Consider the following 24510-nt stretch of genomic DNA (forward strand, 5'->3'; position numbering starts at 1 on the left):
CCATCACGTGACAAAGAAAAACTGGAGAACCTTCTCGATAAATCAGTTTAGGGAAGGCAGTTCAACAAGGATGGACAGAGGCGAAAGCCACAGCGCTGCAATTTGCAAGTTATGTGGGGAGGCCTTCACGCTTCCTGGTAGGGGTTTTAAAATGTTTTTCTTACAATTTAACACGCGTTAACACACGTTATACCGTCTTACATGACGGTATAACTTACTTCTGTTCGCTAGCTAGCAGCGGTATCACTTAGCTAAGTTAGCTAATTATGCAAATTTGTTCATAGCAAACTTTGCCGAAAACGGCTAACTGCGAACTTATGAATTTTTCAGAATGTGTATTCTTCTGTCATGTAGCGACCTAAGGAAGAACTAAATTTGTCAAGTATATTGGCCGAGCCCATAAAAAATGTTTTAATTGGGACAAGAGAAAAACATGTCTCAAATTTTAAATTTTAATAAGTTAAAGTTTACGTTTTCCATATGGCGTTATAAAAACCGGTATAGAAACCGGTACAGAAACGCCCTTCAAATATGCTATGATTGTTGGTGTTGCATAGCTTGTCCACCAGATGGCACTTTGCAATCTGTTGGCAGTATTTCATTACTGTAATGGTCATAACCTGTGAATGAATATATCTTATCTTCCCCTTAATAAGGTGGGGCAAGCTCAATTAAACTTTGCACGAACATCGTCACACATACAGTTTCTATGTTTTTTTTAAAAAAAACAGTATTATTATACATAATAATTCTTATGATTTCATATTCAATGCGATGTTTCACTCTCCATTTGCTGTTGTTTCACGTGTCATAATCGACCTACGGAATTTTGCTCGGCCACACTAGTTGTTGTACTAGTGTAATGTCACAAGTACAACAACCTGCTGAGCAGAGCTGACAGAAAATGAAAATCAGCTGATATATCAGATTTTTAAATATATTTAGGTATCTGTCTTAGTCGACCACACGTAGTTTGTCAAAATTGGTGTTACTCCCAGATCACGTTACAAGTGTTGGTGTGTCCTAGCCAGGCCTCCCCCCCTCCCCTTGGTGATCAGACATATCATACAGGAATTTGTACATACACAGGTACAGAATAGCTCTAAATTCATTTAGACCAATACAAAGTTTTAGGTCATAAATCAGCTGCAGTTGTCCATATTTAACCTCTGGATTAGTTGTATGTCATTTAGCTAAACATTGTCTTAAAAAACTTAACTACAATGTTTCCTGTTTCATTAATTTTTGAAGTACTGTGTCCAGAACAACTAAGCTAAATTTGGGTAAATTACAGACTAATGTATTCAACCAGTGATAACATTTTGTTATGATAATAAGATATCTGTATTTTGATAATATATGTTTTTAAGATCAAAGTTCAAGGGAATAAAAACAAAGTTTATCCCTTTTTTTTTTCTTTTTCTTTTTTCTTTTTTTCCTACAGAGGATGATATCCCTGGCAATCTCCCTCGTGTGCTTTTATGTGGCCACATCTATTGCACATTTTGCCTGCAGTCTCTTGAATGTGACAGTGTCATCAGATGTCCGGAGTGTGAGGTAAAAATTGTCTTTCCATTCAGTGGAGGCCACAACTGAGTTGTTGACAGTAGCAAATTTAAAAGGATCACTTTCATCATAGATTACTAAATTAGTGGCTTATTAATTTGTAAAGCACTTCACGTATAAATGTGAAATGATTAGTTTGTCTTTCCTTAAGGGTAGGTGTAGATGTGCAAGAAATGCTAGAAACACATGGCTGTTGTCTGTTGTAATGTCACTGGATATTTTAGTAGTTTTACATAACACACATTGTGTTCGAACAGACCGAAAGTAGCTTTTTCTTTATTTTTTTATTTTTTTCAAGGTAAATCAACAACAGTTGCTATTGATGTGCATCAAAGTTCTTCATTGCAGAAAAAGTCAAAGGGTGATTGTAAGCTATCAAATTGATCCTCCCTGCAGGTTGAGTCCACTCTTCCCGAAGGGCAAGTGTATGGTCTGCAGGAAGACAGCAGAATCATAGGCCTTATCTACACTACTAAAATAAATAAGATGAAAAGGTAAGATGCATCTCTGACTATTGAGCTAACCCACTGCTGTATCAGAAGTTAAATGCTAGATTAGATGAATCTTTATTAATCCCTCGGGTGGGTTCGTCCGGGAAATTCGGTGCTGTTAAGAATTTTGCCTCCTCTGCATGTAATGAATGTGCCATAGATTTTACAGTATCATTAGAGAGTCTTTATTCTCCCCCTGAAGGGAGGGAGTATGTTGTCAGTTCAGTTTGTTTGTCTGGTTGTTTGTCTGGTTGTTAGTAGCCTAGCTCTGTTAGAGCTAGGCTACTCTGTTAGACTGAAGTCACCCCACCCTGGGGCGCCTCTGTCAGTGCGCCCCAGGGTGGCTGTGGCTACAGTGTAGCTTGTCATCACCAGTGTGTGAATGGGTGGATGACTGGATGTGTAAGGCGCTTTAGGGTCCTTAGGGACTAGTAAAGCCCTATACAAATACAGGCCATTTACCATATTATTTTCAAATTTTGTGTGACGGTAGATACCAATACCAGTTCAAGCTGATTTATTTTGGTGAAAATAAGGTGAAGGGCACACCAAATGTGAAAATCAGTAAAAACTTTATATTACCCACAATTTTTAATAGATCATCTTCAAATTTCACAACAATATACTGGGCCTTAGGGGAAATAAGTACCTAGGTTGACAGGGCATGGAGAGAGCTGTACAACACTTTTTTTTTTTTCAATACAACGTCACAATGATGCCATAAAAGGCTGATGTCATCATTTTGTAAAAACAACATCATAAAATATGAAGTTGAGCTTTCTGCGTACTCTTGTTATGATAAATTTTCTGGTATTTCTCTTCTTAAACCTCAGATGTGACAAATCAAAGAACCGCAAAAAGAACAAGGCATCACCATCCACAGACACTCATGTCAGCTCTGATATGGAGCAGGTAAGTTTGGGTGAGGTTAGTAGTGGGGAATGAAAGTTGTTTTCACACCACATGCTGTTAATGTCAAACATGTCTGTAAATTTTCTAATTACTTAGCACACTGCATTAACACATTGACTGTGACATATATTTATTCTAGCATGTTATGTGAGATGACATTTAAGCATAGCACTGCACGTTTCTTTCTCAGGTTACTGGCATAAATGTTTGACTTATTCTCATTAGTACATGCTTTTAGTACTAACCACGAATGACTGGAAAATATTTAATAATTGTTGAAGTAAGATTTCTGATGCTGACTTTTTCTAGCCAGCTGATATTGAGAAGATTCAGAAGACTGTAGATGAGGCATTGGCTCAGGCTGCAGAAACTCTTGCCCAGCTTGTGCACATCCATGAGGTAAAAGCTGCATTCCGTACTTGTCTTTTTAAAAGTGGAAGCTGTCTTAAATGAAAACATCCAAAAATTCCTTTCTTATATACCACACTTGAAACTGATTTCATAGACAGTTGCAAAAGACACCCCCCACCCAAAAAAAGGGAAAAAACAAATGTAATGCTTAAAAGCTCTCAACTGATAGAGCAAATCATAACTAATAAGGTTTATTAGCAATAGGTCCTTAACATTGATTTTGTGGGTTAAGTGTTGCTCCCAAGTCTTTGAATGATAACTTGGGCAAATTGCCTTTATATTTTAACAGTGTCGTACAACAAGATAAAAACAACCTGAACACATGTTGTAGAATATTATCACTAACTGTTTATGTTATTTAACATAACATTAATTATAATACAAAAATGTTCTTTGAGACTGTTGTTGGATTTGCAAATAAATGTTTTTCATTTGTGCAGACACTGACGACTGGTCTGGAAGAACAAGTGAAGAGAGAGGTAGCTCGGCTGGAGATGGAGATCAAGCAAGCTGCAGACAAGGCTTTACATGCTGTTCAAAACTGGTATGGATGTTCAGTAGAAAGGCTTTGTAATGATATCCTGTGTTTTATAATCAAAAGGTAGAGAGTACCAGATATTAAAATCTTATTTAGGGTTGTCCTTTATGAAATGATTGTTGCATTGTCACATTAGCCAAGGGGTGAAAAAAGGTGTGGGTCACTACCACCAGAGGTTTCAGACAAAACCCATGCAAAGACCTTCTCCAACTCTATCATGTGACCTATTGAGGTTGCCTGACACAAGGTGCAGGTTGGGGTTTAGATGGGGTCGGGAGTTTGTCTGTGGTTTATCGGATGATATGAAACTAACAATAGTAGATGGGTCCTTTTTTGTTGTTGTTGTTTTTACTTGCTTTAAATTGTTTCTTCTTTTAAAATCAAATCAAGGAACTGTTAAGAAAGTAAAACAGCTGAATTGCCCCCCCCTCCCCTCCCCCCAAAACAGGAAAGACGCACAGATGAGCCAGCTGACAAAACTGGAGACAAAATTCTCATCCAGCCAAGCAGCAGTGCGCCACATCCAGGAGCGAATAAAGGCATTGGAGATTGCCATGCAGATGGCCAGAAAAGTGCGCCGTGTCCCCTTTTTGGAGCAGTACTGCATACTAGATAAGGTGTTTGTTATTCTTACATACATCCTGACAGATTCTTCCTCACACAGTATATGTCAAATTCTGTAAAATTTGTAACAAATTGATGTGACTTCACCTGCTGCTTTAATAATTTATAGGAAAGAAGACAATATAGTGAATTCTGAAATATGCTGCTTCTCTTTGAATAATAGGTATTAGAGACACTGCAGGCTCCAGTGGATGACCAGTTGATTGATATGAAATGCATTACCATGGGGACTGGAATGAGGTTTGTTATTGTTTGGTTTGTAGGGGGCATATATAGAACACTTTGGTCGTGTCCAAATTCATGGGCTGCATCCTCCTAAGGACGCATTTGTACTCCGATTACGTCACAGCGACACGCCGAAGGCTGTCCAAATTCGTAGACTCCTCCGAATGCAGCCGACAAATGCGTCCTCCTTTTCCCCTAATTTGAAGGATGGGTCGGTGTGTCCTTTGTGGCCCACCATATCCCAGAATTCATAGCGCGGCCCAGCCAATTCCAGTTTTCAACAATGGCGGCCGCTACTAAGTTTTAAAATTACTCTTATTAATCTTTCTGGGTCACAAAATAAACTTTTAACATATTTTCAGGCGAGAATGTGGGTGTGTAAACTTCAAATATCTGCTCTGTTTATCAAGACATTGCATATTTGCAAAAGTGCTGCAACATTTTCGGAGACGTATGTTACCCACCAGCTCGATAGCTAGCCGTGAGCTCAAGGGTCACTGAAGCTGCCAAGAACGGCACAACTCCTGGCACATCATTTTCAGATCACCGCGGACTTTCGCAACTCAGGTTAAACGTAATATAAAAGTCACTTAGACAACCTAAAAATGTTATTGTTTGGCTTTTTTTAGTGTTTTATTTGTTTGTGAGTATATCGGTTTGGCTGAGATTAAAGTTATTCGATTAGATAAAATAAAAGTTTATTAATCCCCCGGGTGGGTTCCTCCTTGGTTTTCACACAGCTGAATAAACAGAAAACTGATCAAACAGAAGTGTGAGATGGTTGAGAATTTACGCCAGTGTCCTGTCATATGTTAGATAGCAAGGAGCAGACGGCCGAGTTTATTAAACTCCACCGAGACAGTGGTGGAGTTTAATAATCAGAAGGCTAGACCGACCAATTCCACAGCCGTTTACTTCCGGCCTACGAGACCTTCTGAGGACCCGGCCCACGTAGACCGCGAAGGCTGGGTCCTAAGGAGGATGCAGCCCATGAATTTGGACACGACCTTTATACATGAAACAAGTTCTTTACTGTCTTCCCAATAGTATATTGACATATTAAAATAGTAACAATAATGTGTGCAGGAAAGTGCGGGAGTCTTGAGTGCATGAGTGATGTACTTGTATTTCTACATATTTTAAAACTGGGATATCTATGTATGTGTTGTAGCTGTGTTTTCCAGTTAGAGTGTCTGAATGGGAATTTAGCATTGTCCTTGAAGATGGAAGTCAGCGACCCAAAAGAGTGAGTGTTTAATTTATCCCTTATAGATTTCCACTTGTATTCATTATTCCCTTTCAAGTGATTTAAGATTTGTCTTACCTTTTTTGTTTGTTTGTTTGAGCAGTTGAGAAAAGTATTGTGCCATAGACTTCTATATGCAGAATATGCATTAATTACAGCTAATGGTCTTGTACTAACTAACTTGTACTTTACCATACATAACTGTGCAAGTCTTAAGTCACCCTTCATCTTTGAAAAATATTTTTATTAGGGAAAAAATGGGGAAATGGTTGCAGAGATTTATTAAGATGTGTAAACATGTGCAAATACAGTAAGCCCAAAACTGAGTTCCTACAATTTTAACGAGTTTGAAAGTCAACATTTGGTTCCACCCCCTTTATTCTTTGACACTGCCTAAGCTATTCTAGGCAGCTTTCTGGTTATACCTTTAAGTAGTCTTCAGGAATAGTTCTTCAGGCTTCTGGAAAGACATCCAAAGCTCTTCTTTGGATGTTGGCTGCCTTACTTCTACTTTCTGTCAATTCTGCCCCTGGTGAGGCCAAATTCATGACTCATTCAAGGTGGGCTGAAAGGTATTCTTTTCCACACTGGCAATGTGTTTAGGGTTATTGTTATGCTGATAAATGCCAATCAGAAGCTTTCCCAATGGTATTACGTGATGGTGGCATTTATAATAGACCTGTTGCCGCTGATTTTCTGTCCAGTTTTTGGTTAATTTGGCATACTCCAGCCTTTTTTCTGTTTCCTTTACTTAAAAAATGGTTCTTGACACCCACACTTCAACTGAGACCATTTTTGATAAGTCCTTGGTGAACAGTAGATAGGTGAACTGAAAGCCTAGATGCCTCTCTCCAGTCCTTTTGTCAAATAATTGCTGGATTTTTCCCCCTATTTTATAAGGACATGACTTTCAGATACTGTTCATCTGCTGTACACCTTTTTTTCCTAAGGTCTCACGCATGTCTCGGTCCCTCCAGTGATGCATAGAACATATTATACTACAACCTGGTATATGCCAGGTTGTAGTATAGTATTTTTACAATAATAGCATTTTAGGACTTGCCTTGTTATCTTTGGCATTTCTTTTCATACATTCAGTTAAAGAAATAAAGAAATACAATTGTTCAACAGGTAACAAAGTCCCTAAAGATACAACTTCTAATCGGTTCTTTGCTAACTGCTATCTGGTATGTATGGACACAACACTGGTTCATCTCTCTTTAATTAGGTGCTTTTTTCCCTTTCTTTTTTTCTTTTTATCTTTTAAATGGTTGGTTCATAGGTTTAATGTTCGGTTGCTCAAGCAAAAAACGTACCCTGAAAATGGGCAAGTAGAAGGACTGGGCTGAAAATAAGCAAAGAGTGGACAATGTTCAAAGAATACCTGTGAAAAACCTTCACAAAGCCTGGAGAACTACTGCTGAATACTTAAATCCCCACATGAAAATCTGGCTGTTTGAAAGTTTTATTTGTGGCACAATGTATTAGTAAAGGGGTGGTAATGTGCTACTATAGGATTGTGTTGAAATAGGTGGTTGTTCTGTTGTAAAAGCCCTTTAAGGTAACTGTTGTTGTGATTTGGGTGCAATATAAATAGAATTTATATGGCATTAAAACATATACACATTGTGGTTACATAGAAGTAAGTACACGTATATACTGAAATATGGGCAAAAGAAGATTCAATAGAGATTCATTAATTTTCAGTGCACTGCTGGTGCCATCTGTATTGCCTTTAATTTTTGAAGGCATGTTAACTTGTGACATTTGTTGTAGCCTGGCTCAGTCCCCACCCAAAAGCTACCTACCAGGCAGGTTTGGTAGAAAGTCTCACTTGAAACGTCCAGATGGCAGAAACAGCAGGTGTATTCCACGCAGTGACAAAATCCACACCCCACCAAAGCAGCGCCAGCAGAGTCCAAGAGCTAACAGTCCATCATCACGAGGCTCCTCTCCAAGCCCAAGAGCTCGTTGCAGGTTCAACCTTTCTCGCCATAGCTCAGCTTCAGACCTTGGAAGCCCAGATGTGATTATTGAGGACTTTTTAGATGAGGGACAAGGTGTGTTGCTTTGTTGTTAGTACATTCTTTACATTGATTTTCTTAAATGATGTTTGAGCCAAATAGAATCTTAAAGTAGAGGCAAAAGAGAAGCTTTAATCTATTTTGAAATGTTTCTTGTAGCCCTCCCTCCAACTGGGCCTGAACTGGCCAGTGACAAACTAAGAATTAACAGGAGAAGAAAACATCAGTTCTCTGCTATTAAGAGAAGTGGTAAGGAATTGTTATATAGTGTTATATCGTTTTAAAGATAAAGTCAATATAAGTAGATCAATAAGCATAATGTCAACCAGCAAAAAACAGTTGTCCTACCACACATCATTTAAAATTAACTGGTACATGTAATAAGACAAACCATTTGTTGTCTGTTTTTAGCAGTCACACAGTGGGTGGTGGTAACCCACATTGTGAATCCAAGTCAGTTCTATGTCCAGTCTGTGGCTGAGAGGAGAGAAAGTGAGATCCTTTCAGACAAAATCAACCAACTCTGCAGTGGAGATGGTTGCAGCTTCACTGTAAAGGACACAGTGGAAACAGGTTTGTGTATGTGTGTGCACTTCGATTTGTGTGGAAAATTTTACATTTCAGTTTAAACATATTCCGCATTTGAGCTGTGCTATATTATAGCGTTTGTAATAATAGCAGTATAAATTTTTTACACGATATAAGAATGTCATATTGTTTTTCTATCACAATGCCATTTTACGTGCCTTAGTGCAAACAACAACAATATAAGCTCAGATAGTAGTGTGGAGCTTATATAGGAGAGAGCAGCGTGTCAGGATTTATGAAGTGAATGGATCATGAGAATACTTTTTAATCAAAGCTAGATAATGTAAATTGTTCCGTAAACTGTTAATGAGTTAAGGTAACAAAGTGGCATTGAATTTAATTGTGCTCCCTTGGAAATGTTTGTACTATAAGAATAAAAATGACTTGACAGTTAATGCAAAGGGGATATTCAATAATTTAGGAATTTTGTAATTTGTGAACTAATTACTATTGGTTTGATATTGGGTGGAGAAAAATACATTGCAAATCATTTTATTATACTTCAGTGGTGGATTTTCAAATTGGTACCATTAGTGCATCTATTAAAAATCTTGGATGAGTTCAAATCTCAGTTAGTTCATCTGCATGTGATAACTCACTGAAGTCACCTAGGATTTTCAAATTTATGCCATCAATGCACCTACTAGTAGACAGAGGGGTTGCACTGGCAGCTTTCAATATTTTTTTTTTATCTTGCTTCCTTGTTCCCTTTTTGATTATGCTTGAGTTTTCCATATACTGAGAATTCGGGCTGGGCCATATCATACCGTTCACTGTAATACCAGTGTAATGTTGGGCAACGATAGGAAAATGAAATATTGCGATAGAATATGGGTAAAACGCACATGCGCATTGCCTTTGTTTACATACGCACATGGCGGCGATGCAGAATGAGAAGAGCGAAAGTGGATCATTAAATGAAACAGATGAACCAGAATTGGTTTGTAAAAATGCTGCAACTTCAGTGGTGTGGAACTGGTTTAGCTTTCGTCCGTCAGATACACAACAAAGCACTATTTTTGGTAGCGCATGCTAGCGGGCCGTCGTTATTACCATGTTTTTTGGAAAATACGGCACACTTAAAATCAATCCTTTGATATTTCTGAAAATTGACAGTGTCCTTTATAATCCCGTGCGCCTTATGTATGAATTCTGGTTGTGTTTACTGACCGCGAAATGATTTTATGTGGTACATGGCGCTCAAAAATCTGTCAAATGTTTCAGTACGACTTTGCTAAGCTACGAAGCCGCACCGCTTGATGGATTGTCGGAGCATTACGGCGGAGTTATACGTACTGTGCTTCAACACAATATTACCGTATTGTGTGTGTATAACCTCTCTTTAAGTTTTGTGGATATTATACTTCGTTATGCTGAGGATATGTCGGCCAATTTCCACTGGAAATGCCTTTTGGTTAAACTGTCAGCAAGGAATTTGCATTTGCACAGTTAATTTTTTATATAACTTTAATGCACTTAAAAAAGCTGCTTGTTTAAGTGAAAATACATTGATGTTTTTTGGGTTTTTTTGCACTAATAAAGTTGAGGAGTTGTATTTTGTCTAGTGTCAATTATATCATCAGTTATGTCGTTATCGCAAATTTTCAAATGTATATTGTGATAAATATTTTTGGTCATATCGCCCTGCTCTACTGAGAATGCATCAAGCCATACTTTTAATTCAGAATGGCTATAGACATCGTCGTGTTTGTTTGTTTTCTTTGATTTACGGTTTCTTTGCAGAATCCTTGATCTTTGTAAAGTGGAACGAGGGCCACTGGTGTCGGGCTAGAGTGGTCGAAGTCTTGCAGAAAGGCTCTTTAGAGCCTGTGAAAACCTGTGCAGTCACCCAGCTGGCTAGTATCCAAGTTTTTTTCCTTGATCATGGACTCACAAAAAGCATCACCATAAATAGGTACACACATACGCACTGCAGTAAACATAGAACCCCAATTCCCCCAAGAAATTGGGACATTGTAGAAGATTTTTTTGACTCTGTGTGTTGTTCATTTCTTTTTCATCTGAGAGGTGGCACATAAGTATACTATGTTTGAAGTTTTCTGTTCTTAGCTTTAGTTAATTCTGTATTGTTTGGATGAATTTACCAGCGAAGACGGGGCTACTGAGGCTTCACTGAGTGCTGTGAACAACCAGCTGAGAAAAGTGGGTAGAGCCGTAAAAAATGACTTGGCTCACTTTGCCCCAGTGGTCATCAGATGTTCACTCAAGGACCTGGTGCCTTATGATGTGGTAAGACTGCAGAAATTTATAGATGGATATAGAATTTGTATTTTGAAGAATACTTTCTTGGAAGGTCGATACAGTAAAAGCTCCTTTTTCTTAAGTTTCACGTGCCAGTATTTCAGAAAGAACCTAAATGTGCTTTTTATGAGATATTTCTAATGAAGGAAAACAGTGAGTTTTTATTATCATTATTATTATTATTATTATTATTATTATTATTATTATTATTATTATTAAAAGTTCTATTCCCAGTGAAAGATGATACTAGTTCTTCATTGCGTCTTGAAATGTTAGTTGTATTTTTTATTGTGGATAAATATTGTTTGTGTGTGTGTGTGTGTGTGTGTGTGTGTGTGTGTGTGTGTGTGTGTGTGTGTGTGTGTGTGTGTGTGTGCGCGCGCGCGTGCGCGCAGACAAAGGGCTGGAGTAAAGAGGCACAGGTTGAATTCCGCAATGTGGTTGGCTCTGCAGCAGTGGAGATGCGGCCTTTGGGTCAGGACCGAGAGTCTTTGTTGGTAGACCTGCGGAAAGCTCCCATGGAACAGTTCAGCTCCAGTGTATTCATCTCTATCAGAGAGTATCTTGTTTTCATTGAAGTAGCCAGGTACCCATAAATGTCCAAATAACCCAAACCCATAAAAATTAAATCGTATTCATTAGGACTGAATAAAAATTTATTTTGAAGCTCTGTCACCAAAATGGCCTAAACTTGTCTATGTTTCCCCCAAAAACTGCTCATAGGTTTTATTCTCCAGTGACGCTGAGCAGGAAGCCTCTGCTGTACTACCCTCCTGTATATCCCAAGATTAACAGCAAGATCAGTGCTATGGTGTCCCATATCAACAACCCTGCTAACTTCTACATCAACCTGGTACTACACATGAACATGAATAAATATGTAATATCCTCCAACTAATCTCAGATGCCAGCAATAGAATTTAAATAAAAAAAAATACACAAATTGCATTGCGTGGGGGGAAAAAAAATTATTAGGGGTGCAACAATACATGTATCGATATTGAACCGTTCAATATAGTGCTTTCGGTTCGGTACGCATATGTATCGAACAATACAAATTTTTTTATTTATTTTATCAACTTTCTTCTGACGATGCTGCCTGTGTCGAGAGCTCAGTGGATCTGCACTGTTGAGTGCAGATCCACTGAGCGCAGCGCAAGCTAGCAAGACAGAAGCTAAGCTCGTTGCAACATGTCAACTGCCTCAACGCTACCCGAATTTGAACCTCCCCCACCCTCATTCAGATCTGGCCTTTGGACCTATTTTGGTTTTCATGTGAAGCATGCCCCTGATGGTTAGCGCGTCATGGACAAAAGTAAAACATTATGTCGGATGTGCCACGCAATGCTCAATTGTTGGGAACTAGTGCGTTAGCGCAGTTAACGTGTTGACGCCGTCCAGCCTCACCACCAGGCGATCCGCGGTAACTCGTTAACAGAGATTTTCCGCGTTATGGCATTAATGTCATTTTAACGAGATTAACGCTGACAGCACTAGTGGGAACACAATGAATATGACTGCGCATTTACGCCGACATCATCCTAGTGCAAAGACAAGTGGAAGCAGACCAAAACAACAAGCACACATGCTACAAACTTTACCCGAGTCATTTAGACAGCCGTTAGCACATGATTCTCCTTATGGGGACCTGATATGTTTAATATGCTGCTGAGAATATAGCCCAGAAGAAGCGTATAGTATAGCTTTTATTTTGGAAAGAGCCATCTCTCTGTAATAAACTCTCTTTTCCAAAGATGAGTGATTTTTTTTTTTTGATCAGATAGATTTATTATTTTATCCCTTTTGTTGTTTCAGCAACATTAAATTTAAAAACTGTACTTTTGAGTTAAAATATATATTTATAATTTTAATAAATGACAAATTAAAAAGACAAACATTTTTTGTATCAAAAAATATCGAACCGTGACACCAAAGTATCGAACCGAACCGTGAATTTTGTGTATCGTTGCACCCCTAAAAATATATATATATATCAAAAATGAAAAAAAAAAAAAAAACCCCACACACTTATTGGTTAACTGAATCTATCCTCCAACATCGTCACCAGGTTGACAACATGGAGTTCATGTTGTTCTCAGCCAAGCTTCAAGAGTTCTACAATGATCTTGCATTGCTTGAAGAAGACAAGCTCAGCATCTACTGCCCTGTGATTGGACAATCCTGTGTTGCCCGTTTAGATGATAAGCTGTGGTACAGAGCTCAGGTGATAGGTAAGTGTGTGGGTGAGCATGTCAAGGATTGAATAAATGTTTTTACCTGTTTACCATACCTATTATTTAGCACTTCTTAGTGGTCTGATATAATAATGTAGTAGGAAGTAGTAATTTTCCCAATATCTCATTTGATATTACTGTGTTGCTTCCACAGTCCACCTGCTAGATTGCAGGTTGCATTACCACACAGTTGGTAAGAGAAGAGAGAGACCAATAAGTTTATGTCCCTCTTCTCAGCTATACAAGCAAAACGGCAGAAAATCATGCTAAACCATGTCCCACACAGCATTAAATTATTTGGGCTTTTGTAATCTGTAATTAGTGGACATAAGCGTTTGAAAAGCAGCTGAACAGATAAAATGGTGCTAAATCTACATTTTCTATTTTTCATAATTTGTTAAACAGCTGCATAGTTAAAACATGCACTGTTACAAGTTTTAAAAAAATGACAACTGAATGTTAATCAGAAACACTGGTTTATTTAACAGCAGCAGCATTTTTGTTAGCAAAACAAAAACAATTCCGTGGTTCTCATCCTCGACTGGAGTTAATTTAGGCTAGGTTAAAACTGGAACTGTTCGATTGAGGCAGTAAGCATTTGGCTTTGTTAAAACAACAGAAACATTTACAGAAAATGTTCATGTGTGCATGCTATTAGTTAAGGCTGTCGAGGTTGTGGGTTTTCATTTTAGGCTGTTGGTATTGGATGTGATCTAAACATCGGTTGCTAAGGGAAAATGGCTGGCAGTGGTTTCTGGCTCTTCCTGATGCAAATTAGTTACATAGAAAATGCTGCAAAAAAGACTTGTGATTCTTTGGTTGTTAGCAGATTGCCATGGCAATTTTTCAGGCTGCAAATACTTGTTATCGACTAGCAGAGATGAAGATATTTCTTCATACATAATTTTTTTTCACTTAATCTTCAACCTTCTCTTAAACCTTTGTTTAGCAAAAAAAAAATTTTTGCTGTACACTAATGTAACTATTTGTCTATGTGCATCTGTGTAGGGCATCCAGGGGGAAGAAAAGTGGAGGTTCAGTTTGTTGACTTTGGCAACAGGAAAATCTTGTCAGTCAGCGACTTGAGGAAGATCAAAAATGAGTTCTTTGCCCTTCCTGCAAGGGTGAGAGCACAGAATTTTATGTATTTTTTTAAATTTTTTTATTCTTCATTATCGGAATTTATTGCATGTAAACAGAATCTACAGTATCTGTAAGTTGTGAACAAAAGTAATATACCTAAAAATCATCCAGCAAAATGAGTTTATTTCTGACTCCAGTTCAGTTCTGTTAAAATGGTCTAACATGAGGGTGTGTGCTCATTCCTTGATAAGGTTGAAAGTTATCAGTGTTTCCCACATATAGAGTTTAGTTATAATAATAATAATAATAATAATAATGGATTGCATCTATATAGCGCTTTTCGAGACTCTCAAAGCGCTTTGGGTGGGCTGGTCTGGTGTATTTGCCACCTTATTTTGGCATTTTGTTTAATATTTTATCATAAAATGAAAATGTACGTGTATTTGTTTATATTGTGTTAAAATTTTCAATAGCGTTGGTTTAAGTCAACAGGAAATGACTTCCTGTGTGCAGGCAATCAACTGCTGTTTGTCTGATGTGATTCCTGTGGATGGAGAGTCTTGGACCGATGCGTGTACTAACAGATTCATCAGCCTAGCAAACCAAAAACTGGTTACTATTATAGCTACAGGTACTGTTAATTGAAGTGTAAAACATAAGTTCCTCTGTAAAAATAGGACACAAAAAAGCCATGTATGTCATCTTTTGTTGTGTGTATGCCCCTTCCAGGACAAGGCCCTAAGTCTGAGCCTCTCCCAGTAAAACTGTTTCAAGGTGAGGTGAATGAGCCACTAACCAACATTGCTGAACTGCTGGTCAAAGAGGAGCTGGCCTGCTTCAAAGAGAGGTTAGTTCTCCCAAGTTTGATATAGAACTTGCAATAGAAAGTGTTCGTGATAAATAAGGGCATTCATTTGATTAGTGGGTAAATGTTTCCAACAAATTGATCATAATGAAATGATTGTAAACTTAGAATTAATCGATTAAAAATGGGTACTGGGTAGTCAAAGCTGCCATGTTAACCCAAATCTTGAATACAGTGGCTTAGATGGACATCACCGTTGCCCCTAATCATGGCTCATGTATGTGGCTACAGACCAGCCACATAGCACGCCAAAGGCAGAGAAAAAGAGAGCTTGTAGACATTCACTTGCCGTGGAAGCAGATTTTAATTAGAGATATGAGGGATCTATGTTTTACCATCTGAGAAGGGGCACCCTTCACCAAAGAAGTGAAAAGGAAAAGAGACAACGTTACCAGTATCTGGATATAAGGTTATCCTCTTCCTCCTCACCTCTAGCCTCATCTCATGACCTAACGTCGGAAAGGCTCCATAAATATGCAAATTTATTCCTGATATTGTCTCAATTACTTCATGTCAGCAGAATAAACATGTCTCTCCTATCTCTGTGCAACTGACAATGAGGTATAACTATAGCTGGTTAGAAGCTAACATTATGCAAGCTAAAGGTCACACTTCTCATCTGATAACAATTTCATTACATTTTCACACCGCATTAGAGTTTATTCGCTTTCAGTCCAACAACGTTAGATCAAGTTCAAAGAAAGTTTCAGTAACTCCGGCTAAAACTATCAGTAAACGTTCCAGTTCTTTGCTAGAGTTCAGGATATCCTCAGCAACTCACCTCAGTATTGCTGTTATTGGACAGAGGTGAGCTGCACAGACTCGTTGACTCACCCCGGGCTCTTCTCACAAAGTTTTATAGCCTCCCCCACAGTAAATGGACATGAACACATATTGGCAGATGCGAGGTAAACAGGGGACCGACATTCTACATTCACCAAAGATGAACAGCAGCCACCGTAGCTAGGATTATGTCCTTGAGTTCAGAGGGGCAAGAAAACAGAACTCAGTTAACTGCAGTCAAATGATGCAGTATTTTTCATGCTCTAACTTTAAGAATTTAATGTATCTTGTGCTTGTTGTACCTCTTTATTTAGTTATTTTTTTTTGGGGGGGGGGGGGGGGGGGGGTTGTTCCTTACAATCAATCATTGCACTTTTCTGCCAATTTAATGTACATTGTTTCCAGTTCACTTAATTTTCTTCTTTCACTGTCCATTTACATCCCTTCTGATGTAGCCTGAACCCTAAGAATGCCTGGCCCTCTGGTGATGATTCAGCCATATGGGACCCTCCACTTGAGGTTGGATTAGCAACAGGGCTAGTTGATGTCCCAGACCAAATAATCTCTGGAAACCAAAAAGAGGACCCACTTGAGCCTCAGCTGAAGCTCCCTGCCCAACTCAAAGACCTGAAAGTGAGAGTCTGCCATGTCAACTCTCCAAGCAGCTTCTATGTCCGCTTCGCCCAGTATGACTCTCAGCTCAAAAGGTCAGCTTTTAAAAAGCAAGATGGTCATTATGATTATATCATTTTCTTGAATGAAATATTTATACAGATAGGTCATTCATCCAAGAATTATCTGTACTTTTGTATACTCATACTCAAAATGCTCATTCTTTACTACTTAGGTCCTGTTAGCAGTTATTAGTACAATACAATACAATACAACTTTATTTGTATAGCACGTTTAAAAAACCAGCGGTACACCAAAGTGCTTTACAATAAAAACAGGAAAATTAAGACATGATTAAATAAAACAAAGTACCACATATGTCATCAGGTTGAGGGCACTAATTATACAGCAATAAAAGGGAATATAAGAACAAAGTTACTAAGAACAGATATAGCTAAAAGATGAAGTGCATAAATAAAATATTGAACCACATATAAAATGGGGACACTAACTAGATGGAAAAGCTATGTTGAATAAGTGAGTTTTTAAATGGGATTTAAAAGATAAAATGGAGTCTGACGCATGGATAGCGATGGGAAGGTTGTTCCACAGATTAGATGCAACCAGGGCAAAAGCGCGGTCACCCCTAGATTTAAGTCTAGCTCTAGGCTGAGCCAATTAGTATCTTGACAAGTAATTTAGGTTGTAGATTAATTAGATTTAGCTGTTTTACTGTATGATAGGTTGACTGGCTGACTTGAAATGCAAGTTAAGAACTGAACTGGGTTTTTTTTTGTTTGTTTTGTTTTGTTTTTTCCTCCCTCTTCTTATTGAGCACTAGCACACAAATCACAACATATAAAGCAGTTGGTTGGTACTCCCATAATATAATACTGTGTAAATGTTTTGAGCCTCTTCTTGTTTCTTTCTATTTTACTTCCAGACATTCTTGTCATTTTTAAGTGGTCTTATCATTACCTTATCATTTTCATTGGAATGTTTTTTGCTTAGGTCACTTAAAACTGATCTCTGAATCATTCAAGCATTTAAAAAAAAGCCCAACTCAAGGCATGAAATGCAAATGATTAGTTCTGATACAATTTAAGATTGTTATAGTAGCAGCCAAAACGCATCGTTTGTTCCATTTCTTTAGTTGGATGTATGAAAAACACTAAAGATGTAATACTATTTTTGCACAACCACGTTTTTTCAAATAGTCGACAGATATAAATAGAAAATTAATAGAATTAATATTAATAGAAAAATTGACATATCTTGCCATTGTGTGCAGCATGTTTTTAAAAATTTGAGGAAACTGTGTGGAGGAAAAAAGAACAGGTGTTGGGCCTCAAGGCACTTTATGTTGTAAATTCATAAAGTTACTCTACAGCTGTTAAGGAGGTCCTGACACAGTGACACCCCTACTGTCATGTTGCTTGTTTTTTCAGGATATGTGAACTGATAAAGCAGGAGTGTGCACAAATAGAGCCCCAGGATGTGGAATGGAAGGCCGATATGTACTGTGCTGCACTCTTTAATGGAGTTTGGGAGAGAGCACAGATATGCTCTGACGTCACATCTAGCGACAGTGCAGAGGTAAAACAAGTGTTGCTCCCAAAAAGCATCATCAAACTATTTTCTTTTAATCCAAGAGTTAAACGGCACTGAAAGTCAGTGTTAATAATGTAAATAATGTAGTGTAGTGTAAATAATCTTTTTTTAAAATCCAATAAACTGCATGTTGGCAGAGATGTATATCATTTTCAGTTGAATATAATGGTAACTGTAGCTTGATACTTTCAGATAATAAAGATTTTTTTATTTTTTTATTTATTTTTTTTAATGGGAAGGTTGTAGGACTGCTCTGATTTACATTGTTATGCATGACTTTTTCTGTTACCTCTAAGGGTGCAAAGTGAGGTCAAACCATTGATTCATAACAGCTGTCCAGACATACTAGAATTTCTCTTTAAATGCATAATTATAGCATTATCAACACTGATTATGTCTTTGCTGGCTGGTACCAGGTGAGACTGTGCGATCACGGAAAGATGATGAAGATCGATGTCAGTAACCTGCGACCGTTGCCATCTTCCTTGATTGGCTCCCTAGCACTTGAGTGCACTCTTCACGACATCAGGTTACACACACACAGACATTCACAGAGTTTAATTACAAACAAGGACACATGTATAATATATTTGCCAATAAGAAGTAGGGCCAGGTTGTTTAATTTAAATGTAATGTCACAGTATGACAATTTGACAGTAATAATAATAATAATAATCATAGTAGTTATGTTAACCAGTAAACCTCTGATTTTTTTTTTTTAAGTTTTTAATCAGTTAATGTGCTGTTACAGTTTTGTAATGGTGTATATATATGTGTCCCCATTAGTTTTACTATAATGTGACAGCTTGATTTTGCTGCCATACAATTTCAGTACTCTGGTTTGGATAAAAGGTGTACTCCAGTTTGTGTTTCTTTGTCCCTTTTAGGCCCGCGGGAGGCCGATCTACCTGGTCAAATACAGCCTGTGACTCATTCTCCTACTACTTGACAGGAGCCTCGGCTGTTATGACGATCAAGGTCTTCCTGTCTTTTCCACCCATTATCGCCCAGTTTCTTTCTACTTTGATTTTTGCCTGTTTTTTTGGGGTAGGGGGGTTTGTTTGTTTGTTTGTTTTTCTGCTTTTCAAAGTGTGTTTCTCTCTACTTCTTTCTCATTTTCAAGGAGTTAACAGATGAGCGTCCAGTACCTGTCACTTTGTTCTGCTCCAATAGAATGGGAGAGTTTATCAGCATTGCAGACTTTCTGCTTAGTGAAGGCCTCGCGCTCAGGCAAAGAAAACCAAGGTGTGTGAGTGCATGTTCCACATGCATTGTGGGGTCAGGTGTGTTGGTGTGCACAGTCTTATTCTCCTTCTCCAAATAATCTCTCTTAACCTCTTCTGAATCCCTGTACTTCTGTACATTGCATAACATCAGAAATATTGTAAATATAAGAAAACCAGACACAGCAGAGTTTATTTATTTATTTTTTATAACCACTAGTTGATATTCCAGTTTAAGCAAATGTTTCTAATGTTTATCCTGTCTTTTGTTTGTGGCTTTGCCCTGTTGCAGCAATATTAATGTTCAGCAACCCAAAGACATGGATCCACCATCTACAGTGAGAGAGGTACAAAACAAGAGTGAGACAGAAACCAGTTGCCCATCTGTTCCTGTTATTTCCTTCCCCTTCCAGTCATCCACTGTCAGTGGTCACATGCCTCCAAAACCAGCCCCTCGCTCCATTATGACAGCTGAGAAGGTGATTATGCACACACCAAGATTTTATGTGTTATAAAAATAGACAAAAATGTCATTAATGATAATGTGGTTTATAATAATTCTCCAAGCCAATATTTGTGTGTGTCTGTGTATGCAGGTAAAGACTTCATTGTACCAACCCCCAGAGCTGCCATGTCTTGGTCACATTCAGATAAGCATTTCTGCTGTTGGAGAGGACGGTCTCATTTATGTGAGAACACAAAATGCAGGTACACAAAAGATCACGCCATTATTTTTATTTATTTATATATTTTTTCACCTCTACATACTTGCATAGCTTACATCTTATCATAGAAAGGAAATTGGGCTTAAAATATATTAACTGTGCTGCATATGCTTTAAGGAGAAGTAACTGTCAAAGTTAGCTGTCAGGGCTGGACCTTAAGAACAGTCCTGTTGTTAAAAACAGTCATTAATAAGTGCTGCTGTTTGTATCTGTTCTATTGTATTAGGTTGATTAAGTGTACCTGTCTAAAGTGAAAGTTAAAATATATTTTGTCATCTGTCAGGTTATCAGCTGGAGCAGCTTAAGGAGAGGATTCAGCAGAGCATGAAGGCATTGCCCAGACAGAAGCCCTACACCTGGAAATCAGTCTTGGGCTGTGCTGTCATTGGACCTGACATGTTGTGGTACCGAGGACAGCTGCTGGAAGTGCTGGGAGGGCATGTTAAGGTCCGTTTTTTTTTATTTCCTTGAGTACTTTTAAAGTAAATGCATTTTGCATTTAAACAAGAGAAAAGCTAAAACCAAGACAATGGTTGCTAGGCCAGACAATGGATAGATTTCTGTAAGATACTGAGAATAAATTGACTGTATTTTTAGCTTTAGTGATATAAAAAGTAATATATGTTGCTTATTTAGTATTACCATCAATAGTTACACTTGATGGAATAATCTCTGATATTCCAACTACAATATGTCATCAATGGCAGCTGTAGCTCAGGTAGTAGAGCGGGTCACTAACTGGAAGGTTGTTGGTTCGATCCCAGTCTGCTCCAGTCTCCATGCCAAATATCCTTGGGAAGATACCAACCCCAGGTTGCTCTCCGATGCATGCATCAGAGTGTGAATGTGTATGAATGTTAGTTAGGTAGCACTGACAACTTAGAAAATTGCTTGTGTGATTGGGTGAATGAACAAGTTGTATAAAGCGCTTTGAGTGCTCAGAGTAGAAAAGCGCTATATAAGAACCAGTCCATTTACCAATATTATATGCTAAACTGCATATAACATTTAAAAACATTCATTTGATGGTACGTTAATACAACTTTTGTTCATGTTTATATTACCAGGTGCAGTATGTCGATTATGGTCTGGTGGAGAACATCCCGGTGGTTCATGTGTACCCCATCCTCCTGTGTGACGATGTACCTCAGCTCTGCATGATCTGCCAGCTGCTTGGCATCAACCCTGTAAGGAGGAGATTGTGTCTGTCACTCCATCCATCTTTTATTTTTTTAAAAAAGACTGCTGATGGAATAAATGTTTATCCCTGAAGAGCAGCAGAAGATTACCTCCTCCATAAAGCCAGTTATAGTTTCTAAAATGAGAGCCTAATTACAATGTTTTTCTTGAATACAATAGAATCAAAGTGAAATGATTATACTTTTGCGCCTCTGTTTCTTCAGGTTGGTGGTAAATGGCAGCAGGATGCAGTGGCCTTGATGAGAGAGGTGTTACTAAACCGCAGTGTGGACATGAACGTTGTGGTAAAAATGCACAAATGAGTCATATCAAACATATGTGGACAATTATATGTATATGATCCCTTGTGTGCATTTGTTTTTCGGTAGGAGCTGCCAGCTGATCCAAGAGGACCTGTCACTGTTGAGCTCTTCATAGATGGTTTGAGCCTCAGCAGGATCCTTTGCCAACATGAACATGCCTCCGTGGATCGGACTGTGTTGCCAGATAAGGTCTTTGTGTGTGATAGACTGTTTTTTCCGAAATTAAGCAATGCCAGTAATTTACTCAGGAGTATGCGTGCTTCTCTGCAGCGCCTCACAGTGATGCCTACTGCTCCCGTCTTTGATGTCTGGGATATTAACACTGAGGTATTATAATAAGACTGAAGAAATGTGTAAATTTGGCTGATCTCGCCATCAAGGTCGTCTTCTCATGTACCTGGGGGCAGTTTTCATTGATATTATAAGACCTATAATATTACTCAAGCTGTAAGCTTTTTACAGTAATTAAAGCAAGTTATGCTTTAGATCTGTTTCCTGTGTTATAGTGTGCATAAATAGATCCTATGTAGATGCATCAGAGTCTCTACTCCACCTAGTGTGCAGATGGGGTATAGGACCAATAATGATGATGTGTTTTCAGGGTTTGAGAGACCCAGAGGAGCTAATGCTGGGGTCCTTTACCTACCCGAACTTGCAACAGGAGGGGGAGCACTTTAAAGTTGTGGTCAAGCATATGTGTACCCCCAATGAGGTAGCTACTCTCTACATTATAAATTATATACATAATTCCTGTTGTCATATAAAAAATGTTTATAATAAACAAAGCGGATAAGAATAATGGTGTTAATAAGAGATTGTTCTGTTTCCCCTGCAGCTCTTCCTGTGGCCTTTGGAAGGAACGGCTCATGTAAAGGTTAACGGAGAGTCTCTAGATGAAGCTTTGACCAGAATCAATAGAAACATTGACACGCTGCCACAACTTGGCAACTTCCCCGAGGGTAATGTTTCACTTTATCCAGACACAGATTTAAAAGATTTAAGCAAGTAACATCATTGAATTATATCTGAAATGAACAGAGATATTAGAAGCACAGATATCCTTTACTTAAGCAGTTGTGGAGATTCATTCACACTGCAAAGTCTTTGCCTCCAGTTTTGACTTCTTACCTTCCTGTAATAGCGATTATGTGGCAGTGCTGTCTAAGCTGCGACACCTATCGTTCAGGAGAATACTGCAGCAGCTTCCTGTGCCTTAATGGTGGACATAAATAGTAGTGACTGTGTGATGATGTTACAGAAGTGTGCAACGTGACCAATGCAAAGGGTATTCTGACCCCTTTAGAAATGTCAAAATATTGAAATTACTTGTCACCTAAAATAAGTCCTACACTCTTTATGTGCATTAGCTAGATGCTGACCATGACCACAACTTGTGGACTTCAACACCAAAAACACTGTTGTAGCTCATTAGGGCTCATTTTAACCTCTAAGTTTAGTGCTGTCAATGATGTATAAATCGTATGATTTTTGTCTCTTTCTTCGCTGACAGAAGGCAACAGTGATGGATACACCAGTAGGATGTGTTAATGTTTCCTACATTTAGATTCAAATCTATTAGAATTGTCAAGATGTAACCATTTTGAAAATGTAGAGTTTTAAGAAGAGAGATTTGTCTTAAAAAAGTAAAAGGTTGTCAGAAAAATAAATACTCCAGTTAAGTACAGATACTTCAAAATTCTACAAGTACAATAACAAAGTATTTGTACTTGATGGTCCCCATCTTTGGAAATATACGCAATGTTTACCATGCATGTAGCATTTCATCAAATGTTAATGTGGCTTTTCGTGTTTCAGTGACATGCTTGATTTCCCCCTCCTCTCCCTCCTCTATTCATGTATCTGTTCACACACTGAAGATGACTTAAAGCAAGGAATACTGTTGCTTTTTACCGGATGACAAGCAGTCACCAAGTCGCAGACGATTCTGTGCAAGACTCACTAAGTTGGGGCCTCCCAACGCTCTGTGGTTTCCAGGTGGTCCATGTCTCGCTGAGTACAGTGATGGAAAGTACTATCGAGCCAGGTTGATGAAGTTCATCAGTGCAGAACCTGTCACGCTCCTGGTACAACACGTCGATTTTGGCTCTGATGACACTCTACCTACCAGCAAGTATGAATCTTATCATCCTACTAGCCAACTTCCTCTGAAAAGTATGAGAAAATGTCCAAACATACTACAGACCAAGTGTTGGAAAACTTTATGGGCATTAAATTTGTGGCTTGTCGTAGAGAAATGATGTGGAGAAGAAGTGAGAGGGATATATCTTCTGGTGACAATGCTGACACAAAATCACTGAGTTAAACTGGGTTTTCAGTATTACATAGGTGGTTCACTTACTGGGTAAATCATCATGGTAACTAATTAATCAGCAAGTAGAGTTTTGAGCATATGCTGCCATTGCTTTCTGTTTTATGTGAACACACTCGCAGCTAGTTTGAGAAACCCTAGGGTGACTTAATCCAGTTGATAAACACCATCATGTGACCGCTTAGCCTGACTCCTGATGTTGGTGTAAGTGAAGCCAGATAAGAAAAAGATATCCTGGCTTTTAATGTAGGCTCCAGTCTTAAGCTGCTATTTGTTTAACTTTGAATTTCTTTGAGACCCACCCTGAATGGGGTTTATCTACTGATAAACAGATGATGTGGACATGCGGATGTGTTGAGTGGCGTTCTCATAATGTGTTGCTTCCTGGCAGGCTGCGCCAAATGCCAGCTGAGCTGCTGGAGTTTCCATGTAGGGCACTAAAAGTCAAAGTTGCTGGCTTCAAAGCTCCGAGTGTCACAAGGGAGGAAAATGTGCTGCCCTACAGCCCCAAATGGAGCATGAAGGCTGCAATGGAAATGATCGACCTGTTACACAAAAAGATCACAGCCTCCGTTGTGGTATGAAACACACACAACATAACTGTTTTTAAAACTAAGAAATTACAGTCAAAAGACATATGTTTCACTTATTAAAGA

The 24510-nt window shown here is 38.4% G+C and overlaps 1 protein-coding gene across 2 annotated transcripts in view; it reads left to right on the forward strand.

Annotated features, from left to right (window-relative positions):
- Positions 1 to 24510, forward strand: part of rnf17 (ring finger protein 17) — a 26040-nt gene continuing 1530 nt past the window's right edge. Inside the window, exons 1-36 of one of the 2 annotated variants that reach the window (XM_006793627.2) lie at positions 1 to 137; positions 1445 to 1557; positions 1963 to 2060; positions 2891 to 2969; positions 3279 to 3368; positions 3821 to 3924; positions 4367 to 4535; positions 4706 to 4782; positions 5939 to 6013; positions 7790 to 8073; positions 8197 to 8286; positions 8449 to 8610; positions 10369 to 10540; positions 10734 to 10875; positions 11283 to 11473; positions 11611 to 11740; positions 12956 to 13118; positions 14130 to 14245; positions 14718 to 14835; positions 14934 to 15051; positions 16308 to 16559; positions 17913 to 18060; positions 18492 to 18604; positions 18963 to 19053; positions 19199 to 19320; positions 19591 to 19777; positions 19895 to 20006; positions 20307 to 20470; positions 21091 to 21210; positions 21427 to 21507; positions 21592 to 21714; positions 21796 to 21852; positions 22127 to 22237; positions 22361 to 22484; positions 23521 to 23656; positions 24246 to 24432. In XM_006793627.2, coding sequence (XP_006793690.2) covers positions 71 to 137; positions 1445 to 1557; positions 1963 to 2060; positions 2891 to 2969; positions 3279 to 3368; positions 3821 to 3924; positions 4367 to 4535; positions 4706 to 4782; positions 5939 to 6013; positions 7790 to 8073; positions 8197 to 8286; positions 8449 to 8610; positions 10369 to 10540; positions 10734 to 10875; positions 11283 to 11473; positions 11611 to 11740; positions 12956 to 13118; positions 14130 to 14245; positions 14718 to 14835; positions 14934 to 15051; positions 16308 to 16559; positions 17913 to 18060; positions 18492 to 18604; positions 18963 to 19053; positions 19199 to 19320; positions 19591 to 19777; positions 19895 to 20006; positions 20307 to 20470; positions 21091 to 21210; positions 21427 to 21507; positions 21592 to 21714; positions 21796 to 21852; positions 22127 to 22237; positions 22361 to 22484; positions 23521 to 23656; positions 24246 to 24432 — 4686 coding nt within the window. In that variant the 5' untranslated portion in view covers positions 1 to 70. The remainder of the gene's footprint in view (positions 138 to 1444; positions 1558 to 1962; positions 2061 to 2890; positions 2970 to 3278; positions 3369 to 3820; positions 3925 to 4366; positions 4536 to 4705; positions 4783 to 5938; positions 6014 to 7789; positions 8074 to 8196; positions 8287 to 8448; positions 8611 to 10368; positions 10541 to 10733; positions 10876 to 11282; positions 11474 to 11610; positions 11741 to 12955; positions 13119 to 14129; positions 14246 to 14717; positions 14836 to 14933; positions 15052 to 16307; positions 16560 to 17912; positions 18061 to 18491; positions 18605 to 18962; positions 19054 to 19198; positions 19321 to 19590; positions 19778 to 19894; positions 20007 to 20306; positions 20471 to 21090; positions 21211 to 21426; positions 21508 to 21591; positions 21715 to 21795; positions 21853 to 22126; positions 22238 to 22360; positions 22485 to 23520; positions 23657 to 24245; positions 24433 to 24510) is intronic. The other variant, XM_006793628.3, reaches the window with a different exon arrangement.

The sequence above is a fragment of the Neolamprologus brichardi genome, chromosome 16 (assembly GCF_056152115.1).
Source record: "Neolamprologus brichardi isolate AB-2024 chromosome 16, ASM5615211v1, whole genome shotgun sequence".
Classification (NCBI taxonomy): Eukaryota; Metazoa; Chordata; class Actinopteri; order Cichliformes; family Cichlidae; genus Neolamprologus; species Neolamprologus brichardi.